Source organism: Triticum dicoccoides, chromosome 7A (genome assembly GCF_002162155.2).
Source record: "Triticum dicoccoides isolate Atlit2015 ecotype Zavitan chromosome 7A, WEW_v2.0, whole genome shotgun sequence".
NCBI lineage: Eukaryota > Viridiplantae > Streptophyta > Magnoliopsida > Poales > Poaceae > Triticum > Triticum dicoccoides.
Window position 1 is genome coordinate 230,313,957 of NC_041392.1, and position 10,262 is coordinate 230,324,218.

Below are 10,262 nucleotides of genomic sequence, written 5' to 3' on the forward strand. Positions count from 1 at the left end.
CTACTAGTTGCCTTCTCTCCAGAGGTGCCCCGGCCAAACCAAACTCGAACCAAATACTACACGCATGGATGGATGCATGCCTCACATATGCAGCCACGCAGGATACAAATGCTCTCCAGTGCAGCCTTTGGTTTTACATGTCTCTCCCCCCCCTCTCTCTCTCTCCCTCGACATGATCATAACTTGGCTTTCAGTGTCATATATGCATGCACATGCGGCGCGACGCGATGTGCATTCACTCGATCATGGACACATACATACCTGAAGAAAGAAACACAATGAAGCTAGGAATTGTTCATCAAACAGAGTAGCTTTCAGCAGCTAGCTAGCTAGCTAGTAAGCCGCATTCAAGGCGGGGACTATGCGTGTACATGCGGTGTCCATTTCGGCACAGGAGGAGGCCGGCGTCGATGAGGGTCGGCATGTTCAGATTAAGCAGCGGGGCGACCGAGCTGTTCGCTTGTACAGTAGAGAATGGTGGTCTTGACCAACCGCCCACTGTTCCAATTCATTAGCCAGTCGGGGCGGTGCTACTGTTCCGGTAGTACAAAAACTGGAGTAATAATCAATCGGCATAGATCCTAATACGCCGCCCCAGACTGCATACGTGGTAGTACCACTCAGTCCTTGTAACTTAATTTGTAGTCATCGGCGTCATGCATGCAACTTTTTCTTTCTGAAAAACCCCATATGATTATACCACATAGATGAATCTTTTATACCTTTTTATTATTTTTAATATACTTCATTAATAATTATTAGATACCCTAAAATGAGTTTCATGAAAAAATTTATGTGTATATTAAGAATAATAAAGAGGTATAATTAATGCGTATATGAGGTATATTGAGGATGGAAGTACATACTTTCAAGAGTACAGAAGAGGAGTCCTATATATTGACCCAATAGTAATAGAGTTGCGAATTGAGCATAACTCAGATGGTTAGATTCCTTCTGGTGGAACCAGCCCATCGGGGTTCAAGTTTTTCGTTCAATGGGAGGACATGTTCTCCTCGACTAAGAGGAGACGCCTGTGATGAGTTAATCAATCTCAACATATTATGTCGGCTCAGTATCTTGAAGATGCTTATAGGGTAGGATGTGCGTATCTATGTTCATAGGGATGAATGTATGCTTGTGTATGTGAGCATTTGTGATTGTAATGTGTTTACAAAAACTAGATTGTTAATAGTAAGACTTAATAATATTGTATTCGTGAGATCTAGCCACACCCTTACAAAAATCCTAGAGTTGCCCCCGTAATTTGCATATTTTGTCTTTCTTCTCCGCAAAGGAAAGATTAACCTGCACATTTTGTAGGACAGATAAATATGGTAATTCCATTCTCATAGTACGTACTCCGAAAACGTTGCAAGCTAAAAGGGATATGCACTGACACTCACTGTTGGTAGAGTGGGCACGGGACATAAGCTGGGCCGTGGTGGCGCGATCAACAGAGGATCCGGCCGGAGGGCAGACAGAGCGGGTTCAAGGTATAATCATAAACTGCGCACAGTGAGCCCATTTAATTGGAATAGTAGCCAGAGAACAAGGGGCTGGTGGCGTGATGCACACATAGTGTTGTGGTTGCACGGAAGGGGCAGACTGGATCGACGGCATTCAAGTCCGGCCACGGCCATCCATCAGAGACACCGAAAAGTAGTATTAGTAGGGGCACTATACACTATACACTGTAGTACGACCTGCACAAACGATTAAAGCCACGCATCCAAAACATTCCTCTCGTCGAGTCTTTATATCTTTCAAGAACTTCTCAGCCAACACCCCACGCATTGTTGCTCTCCCTCTCGTTGATTACTTCGGAATCGGTTCGTCGATCGTTTAATCAAGCGAGTGATTGCATTTCCATTTGAAATCATGCATGTACGTATGTAACCGTATTTCATTTCTAGATAGACTTGGCAGGGCCGGCATAGTTGACTGTCCCCATCGATCGATCTCACGGTCGGGTGTACCACATAAGCCTGTTGTGATGTGAGCTTTCTGCCGTGTTTCACCCAGTGCGGGAGTTAATGGCCGTCGATCACTTGATGGCCATGTCGTTCGACCCGACGACGATATCGCGCGGCTAGTGGTTATATATGTATGTCTTCGAGGTAGGTAAATATTGTGATGTCCATGATGAGATCGACCACCCGTTCACGCGAGCACATAGGATCGCGTGGGCAAGCAGCAAGCAAACTCGCGTATCTGGACCCGTATGACCAGCCATACACTGTTTGCTCACCACATGCGCTAGTAATCATCGCCGTGCACATGTTCATGCATGTTCCTCAAGAGATAAATATACTGAGAATGATATATTTCAAACAGGTTGCTTGTAGGGATAAGGTGTGCGTGTGTGCGTTCATATGAATGAGTGTATGCGCATGTATATGAGCGCTTGCTTCTGTACTGTGTTCCAAAAAAAAAAACCAGGGTCACTGATTTTATAGCTGGCCATATAGTTCCACACGGCTTTTTCCTCAAGACGCCGGGTCCAGACGGAAACCAGGAAGAAACCCAATGCGACCCCTCCCAGACCCAAGCCCAATAGACGTGGGAGCAGAGCCATGATTCCGGCCAGGGTTTCGAGCTAATCTCGGCCGGCAACACGGCACGGCATGTGCCCCCTTCTCACTCATACGAGACACATGCCCACGGTGCCCACAGCCCAAACGCACAGCAACGCAGGCCCTTCTTCCAACCTTCCCTCCGGAAAATTCAAGACGCCGCTAGCTCCGCCAGTAGGTGAGGGCGATAAATGCCGGAGCACAGATGCTTCGATTTAACACGTCGAAGCAGCGCCTACGCCGGGCAGGCAGCAATGATACCGTCCAGGAAGACAATGGCTACTAGTATCATCAACAGTGCGGGCTGCAGCAGCAGCAGCAGACAAAAGGAACAAGGTACGCAAGTACACGGGCGAGCGCGTTATGACTGAGCCGGCACCGTCGATCCCACCTTCCAAAATGATACACCGCCGCTGCCAACGCGTCCGTTGGCAGAAATAATGGGCACATCATACACCGTGCACAAGAATAAATGTTCATCAGGAACTGGGCAGCGGGAGGCGGCACTCGACACTCGCATTGCAACACAAAAACTTTCCAAGCCCAAACGATAAAATTACAATTACAGTTCGATCCATCCCCAGGACCGCGGCGAACACGTCGAGAACGGAATGGACAGTGTCAATTGGGTTTCTTCGTGTCATCAGTAGCTTGTCAGCGGAAAATCGGTTTACATCTGGCAGCCGAAAATTCCTCTGCGAAGAACTGGGGCTGTGTGGCTCCTAGACCACGGGCGTGACTGAATGAATGACCAGTAGAGTGCGCTCTCCAACTGTAACTGCAAGCATGGGCGTGGCTAGTGTGACCAGTGTATATGAACTAAACAGAATTATCCACTCAACAATGCTCGTGGCGGTTTTCACGGCGAATACCTCAACGCCAAGAATCACTCTGTTTCAGCATCCGAGACCTTTCAGTATATTCCCCAACTCACTGGTAACATCTGGGATACTTGCATATGATCCAGGGAGATTTATGGCATGATATTCTAACGACTTCCAGCGTGAGATCAAGCCAAAATGTGGGCGTCTATAGAAGCTGCTGATTATCTCAAGAACTTTTGTGTCTGGCATGGCTGAAACCAGGTGTGTCAGACCAGCCCCATGAGCCCCTATTATGACTGAAGCTTCCAGGATAGCCTGGAGTTGCTCCTTCATGCTCATGTGCGCAAAAAGACCATTCACGACAGTTATTTTGCACTTCTGACCTTTTGCCCACTTCTCAACTGCATCGAATACCTCCTGCTCATTGCTTAGCCTAGATTCAACCTTTCCACTGTGACGTGGGTGGGCCAAGTAGTCTTCTCTCCGAACAAAGAGAATCTTGAGTCCGTTTGATGTTTTTTTAGGCGGCACGATCCCATCCTCCAGAAGATCAAAAGAAGCTATAATCATCTCCCCAAATTCAGACAACCGTGCAGTTTTCTGGTGGTCTGGTTTATTTCTAAGGGACTGAGCAGAGGCTCCTTCACAGCTGAAGCTTTCACTAAGCCCCTTAAATAGAGCAGTCTCATAGCCCAATGGTGAAAGAACTGCATGCCGGAAACAAACAGGGCCAGAGAAGCTCTTGGCATAGGTCACATTCGAAAAAAGTGATTCCCATGTTTGCTCCAGTGGTGCCTGCGGGATATCAGGTCATATCTGTTACAAACAAGAATATACATGGGGAAATCAACTGAATCATTTTGGACAAGAATGATTTCACTCCTTAATTAGCAGATAAATACACTAGAAACTCACAAAGTATGCAAGCAGTTGATATCTCGATATCAATACTGTTGACGTATAAATGCATAGCCCACCTTTCCCCATCAGTTGGAGCTTTTGGGTGAACTGGCTGGTGCGTGCAGTTCTACATGATATCAGAGCCAAGCGGTCTTGAGTTCAAGACCCGGCTGGTGCAATTTAAAAATAAAAAATTGCGGCCCACTTTCGGTCCACGTTTAGGCCTGAGGGGGCCACACGTGAGGGGGAGTGTTCACGTATAAATGCATAGCCCACTGGCTGGTGCGTGCAGTTCTACAAATACAATGGCATAATTGAGCAGATGGCTGCTCATGTTCTTGTGTTGAATGGGAAACATAAGTTAGTTTTGGTAGGAAGGAAATGATACTGTAAATATAATGACAACACTGCTGCACATCTTATAAACAGAACTACCATCATTCTTCACCATCCCACCCTATCTTCAAATGTTCTGATAAGGAGTTACAAACAGCACACACCCACATCGACTATCAAAAGTATGACACTGTTCTAACTATTCCATGAACAGGTGGTGACATGGTGAGATGATTGATGAGACATGCCACAGAATGGTTAGCCCTGGTTGACTGATTTTGGTAAGCTTAACTCATTAGAGTCAAAAAACTCAAACTCTGCCAAGTGTTCCATTCTTTCTTCAAATTTTACTGCATGCAGTGCTTAATTTTAGTAGTTACCATAAACCGCACTTTAAGCTGCATATAATAATTCTGAACAAAGAGAATAACATGATAGAGCAATTGAAAATGCAAGCTCAGGCAGACATGGAAGCATAGAGCTGTATGAATGGCATAACTTTGGATCAGGTGTCAGGACAGAGTTCTCAGGAAATTTGTATCTATAGGAGATGTAGAACAGAAATACTAAGAGAAAGGGAAAGGATTTGGAAGAGTTTTAGATTGCAATGATCTCCTAACAGGGGCAGCAGATACGGTCCCAGATACCAAACGAGCAAAGATATCTATGTGAAGAATATGAACACACTAACAAACTACAGATCAGGCACATAACTCTCAAGTTGATATTTTACCACCCAAACTACTGTCCAAACATACTAATTAATCATGACGAATGCAACATATCTCATGTAATGTACCAAGAGTCATAAGCATAGAATGTTTCTAAGTACAGTACATACCTTGCAATGCCCATCCACGAAAACAACATTAGGACGATCAGGTAAATTCGTGACTCTGGAACTAACATATGCACTGTACCAGTCTGTGATTGTGTGGAAAAGGTTTGCATACTCAAATCGTGTGACCAGAAGTGTCGGTTCTTCAATCCACTGCACCAAGTGTTACAACACAGTCACTAAGCAACTAGAGAAATTAGGAAGAATTCAAGAATTTATTCAAAATAATACAATCGAATAAGTACTGCCATATAATAGTCACAATCATGAAATAAGTTAAATATCTGCTTGTCAAGAAGTCCATGTGCTTCTTCATGAAGAGTATAACACAAAGAGAGACACTACATTGGTACAGTTTAATACCATGGAAATTGGCACCACTAGTTTTTTTAACCATTCCTTGATATTAAAGTGCGCCGACATGCATCACTGGTATATTAGCATAACTGAAGCACAAATTGTGCTGCACCCAGTTTTACACCAAGAAAATTGCAATAAACTGAAACTGAACCAAATAGCGAAGAGAATAACCACGATATTTATATATGCTAATAGTAGAACTAGGCTCTTACGAAGTACCCATTCAACCTGAGAATAGAAAGGAAAAGGTAAACTCCACACACTGATTAGAAATACTAACACATGTAACAGTTTGATTGCTCAGTGATAACATCTCGGATTACTCCCTCCAATTTACTTTTTGGCACATAGGCTTACAACTCCATGAAAGATAGGAATTTGAAACTGCTGATTGCAGCTTCCCAGACTATATGTTTGTTATGTTTGTATAACCCCAAGGTTCAACCTCTTACTTACCATGACAAAAATAAATGGCATTTTAAAGACAAAATGCAATAACTGAAAATTTGTTAGCTGCAACTGTAATGTGTCATTATTTGTTTAAATGTGAATGAGTGTAAGTCCATATACAGCCTGCTATGATTCACTACTTTCATATCGTCATTCATTCCTATCTAATATGTGGCATGTACAGAGAGACACAGATGGCACGGCTGGAGCCAGGATGATCCTGCGTGATCATAAAGGTACGGTCATCTTTGCTGCCATACGCATGTTGTTTAACTGTGTTGATGCCCTGGAAGCGGAGGCGGCAGCGATGGATGAAGGGCTCCGGCTTGCTCTCCACTGGACAAACTCACCTCTGGTAGTGGAGATGGACTGCGCTGAGTTGTTGCAAATGATTCAATCAAGAGACGTTGATAGATCACGGTACGTGCACCATATAAGAGAGATCAGAAGGATTCTGACTCAAGAAAGGAACATTAGTCTAGCTAAGATCAGCCGACATGCAAATGAAGCGAGTCACACCCTCGCTTGTATGGGTCGTTCGCAGCAGCGAACTGCATGTTGGCTTCGAAACTTCCCTGATGAGATAGCTAGCATAGTCAATTCTGAATGTAATCATCTTGCTTGATTAATGAAAGTTCCTTTCCGGCAAAAAAATTTGCTTGAGGAAGTAAACTTTGGCATCCATGCACATGTGTAAGCCAAATAATCCAAATTTGCTGAAGACTAGTTTGTATGCAGTTACCAAATAGGGGCACTACACGCATCACGAAATATCGCAATTCAATATGAGTGACCTATTTGAACTACCACACAACATAGTCGCTTTAACCCAATTGGTGGTTTCTTGAATTATCTTTAATTCATGTAAAGTCCTTTTTGAGCTTCCCACAAATTATTCGTTCTATTTCACACACAGTCTGCATCTAGCACAGATAGCAATTTCCTTTATTTGTATGTTTCTTCTTATTACTGGCATGTATGCAGTAATTATGGGATTACCTTTTTTATTTCATATCTAGTACTAATTATTCTTACCATTTAAGGGATCTGATTTACATTTAATGTAAAAATGAGTTCGCATCATACAGGGGAGAGAATACTCACCACTCGTGATATTTGATACTCCTACTGAATTTGCAGCATTTAAGATTTAGGATTCCAAATAAGATTTGTTGTCAGAGGTTGTTTTAGAAAAGTTGCTGGCAGTTACTGTGGAGGGACTATGGCTTAGATCCTTTTCTTTTATGCACAATTTAGCCACCATCCACCACTCACCCCATAAGCACGAGTGGAGTGAAAAGGGGTGGATATTATGTGAGCCAGAGTAAGATTGCAAAGCCTTTTTTGCAGATAGGAATATCCAGCTATCCTCTAATTCCTCACAATTTACCCTTTGTTTAGGAAACTGATAAATAAAGGAAATTAATACTAGTAGCAAAGAGAGCTAATCCAGCAGATTCAATTAATGACGTACTCTTCAATTTTGTGAGATTACTTTCTATAGGAAGATAGATTGTGCAATAATTCACTTCCAATCAATCACCAAACACACCTTATATCAGTTATAGGTTGCTGAAACAAAGTCAGTTATCACGGCAAGGAATACCTGGGAGCAGTGGAGCTCACCGGGCGGCACGACACGCGCGGAGTCGAGCAGCGCTCTCATGGTGTGCGTCCCGATCCCGTTGGTGGGCACGTGGGCGTCGAGGAACCCCGGCTCGACCAAGGGCCCCCTCCTCCCCGCCGCCGCCCCCTCCACCACCAGCGCGCCGGATTCGTACCTGGGCAGCTCCTCCTCCTCCTTGCGGCCCATCACCTGGTCGATCGGCTCGCCGCCGCGCGACATCGCGATGAGCGCCGGGTCGAGCCGCACCCGCGCGCCCTCGCAGATCGAGCTGCCCAGCGTCTCGCTGTGGTGGCACCGGAACCACCCGCCGCCCCCACGCCCCTCCGGGAGGACTTCCACGAGATGGGAGAAGCCGTTCCCGAAGTAGGCCTCGCAGGAGCGCGGCGGCAGCGATGGGTCGGCGGTCCAGGGGAGGAAGGACGGGAGGCGCGGCCACGGCTTCTGGTAAGACGGCTCTCGGACTCTCTCATGGGTCTGAGCTTCGGGCTTGGCGGGGTTCGGGGGAGGATGGTTGGACTGGAGGAGGAGGTAGAGCGCGAAGGAGACGGCGTGGACGGCGAACACGACGACGAGGATGCACGGGACGAGGCGGCGGAGCCTCTGGCCGTGGCTTTGGTGGTGATTGCGCCCGGCCATCATCGCCGGCCGCCGGAGTGTCCTCCGCGCCGTCGGGGTTCCGTAGATCCGGGGCCTGTGTGTACTCGGAGACGATGGGGGGGAAGAGGAAGCCGTTACGCGTGGTGGGTAGCATCAGACGGTTGCTCGCGTGGTTGGTCATTCTCTGGACGGCCTCGATCCGCTGACACATTCTGCTTTTGCCTTTTGGGTCTATGCCTTTACCAGTCGCAGGTGAGCTGTCGCCGGAGACATCGCATCGCCATAGCGGTGGGCTGACCGGCGACGGCGTGCCTTCTTGCCAATCGAGGCTGCGCGACCAGCCGGTCTTGGATACTGCGGAGTGCCGTCGGTGCACGGCGTACCTGGCCAGTGTGCGAGTTGGGTCGCCTGCTGTGGATGCCGCCTAGCCGTCGCCATGTGATCAATCAAGCCCAGCGTCGCTGGACAAGTATGCAAGTGTCAATTCCACTGCTCCGGTACGTTCCTCCAAGAATTTTCATTGGGAAAATAATTTTCATTTGAAGTTCAGTTGTGCAAGAATATAGAGATGAGATCTCAGATTAGTACAGTTAGAATTACGACTTAAATGGAAGAGCTAACTTAAATCTTTGCATGTGTCAGCCAAATACCAGTAATTTTAAGCCACTATTCTTAAAGAGTTTGCATTATTTACGATAATTTATAACTAGGCTAATGATTCCAGCAGGGCGACAAGCCATAGCATATGTCGGTCTGGCGTGTATCATCGGATTCGTGTTGATCCGTCGCTTCGCACTGCGCCATGTCGCTCCCGTCGTCGGGGCCCACCACACCGCCCGCTCTCCTCAGTCTACCTTATCCCTTAATGTGTTTCCATGGCTCCTCTGCCTCGCTCTGCGCCACACACCACAACCCTCCAACCCCTCCCCCCAACGTCTCATCGGAGTTGGCCTCCGACAACCCGGAGTCAATCTCCCCTGCGCGTGCTGTTGTGGTTCTAAGTCTGACAGTAGTGTAGGGGGGTAAGTATGAAGAGGCAAGATCTTAGCTATGGAGAAGTTGTAAGCACGCAAGGTTTACGAGTTCAGGCCCTTCTCGGAGGAAGTAATAGCCCTACGTCTCGGAGCCCGGAGGCGGTCGACTGGATTATGCGTGTATGAATTACAGGGGTGTGAACCCTTGTCTCGGAGGAGGGGGGTGGCTTATATAGAGTGCGCCAGGACCCCAGCCATCTCACGTTACAAAGGGTTCAACGTACATTAAGGCATGGCATTACTAGTAACGCTAGTAATAAAGTGCTATGATGACCATAAAAGCTACTTAATAACCGACCGTTAGCATGCGGAGTGCCTTTAGGTCTCCTGACTGTCGAGTGGCTTGGTCTTGGTCGAGTGGTTGCTTCTTGGTCGAGTATCTTCGAGTCTGTCGAGTGGAACACCTCCAAGTCGATTGAAAGATGATTTCTTCTGGAGATGTCCTTGGGTAGGTCAGTTTGGACAGGTCCATGCCCCTACCCTAGGTACATAGCTTCATCATTAGCCCCCGAATGGATCGTGGTTTGAGTGGGAAAGGGATTGAGCACTTCTCCGACTCATTTTTCATGCCGTGAGCATTTCTTGTTTCGGATCAATGAACCTGAGCGATGGCAACGACTTCCTTTCCATTTGCCTTGATTCATTCTTAGGTTTTTGTCGAGTGAGTTTCTTTATTTGAAAGGCTCCGAGTGACGGTGCGAAGGAGATCTTTGGTCTGACAAG

At 46.6% G+C, this 10,262-nt stretch overlaps 1 protein-coding gene across 1 annotated transcript; it reads right to left on the reverse strand.

The window, feature by feature from the left end:
* Nucleotides 1-3,038: 3,038 nt before the first annotated feature.
* LOC119329564 (beta-1,2-xylosyltransferase RCN11-like) lies at nucleotides 3,039-8,916 on the reverse strand. The gene is made up of 4 exons (XM_037602625.1): nucleotides 7,888-8,916; nucleotides 5,475-5,624; nucleotides 3,446-4,192; nucleotides 3,039-3,351 (listed from the first exon to the last, which is right to left on the reverse strand). The coding sequence occupies exons 1-3, from the start codon at nucleotides 8,545-8,547 to the stop codon at nucleotides 3,470-3,472; spliced, it is 1,533 nt and encodes a 510-aa protein (XP_037458522.1). The 5' UTR covers nucleotides 8,548-8,916; the 3' UTR covers nucleotides 3,039-3,351; nucleotides 3,446-3,469.
* Nucleotides 8,917-10,262: the final 1,346 nt, after the last annotated feature.

What these genes read in the sequence shown, in the direction of transcription:
- LOC119329564 (XM_037602625.1), bottom strand. Translation starts at nt 8,547, where the DNA reads ATGATGGCCGGGCGCAATCACCACCAAAGCCACGGCCAGAGGCTCCGC. An exon ending in GTGAGCTCCACTGCTCCCAG is followed by an intron (nt 5,625 to 7,887) that starts GTATTCCTTGCC and finishes CACTTGGTGCAG; the next exon opens with TGGATTGAAGAACCGACACT. An exon ending in TCGTGGATGGGCATTGCAAG is followed by an intron (nt 4,193 to 5,474) that starts GTATGTACTGTA and finishes GATATCCCGCAG; the next exon opens with GCACCACTGGAGCAAACATG.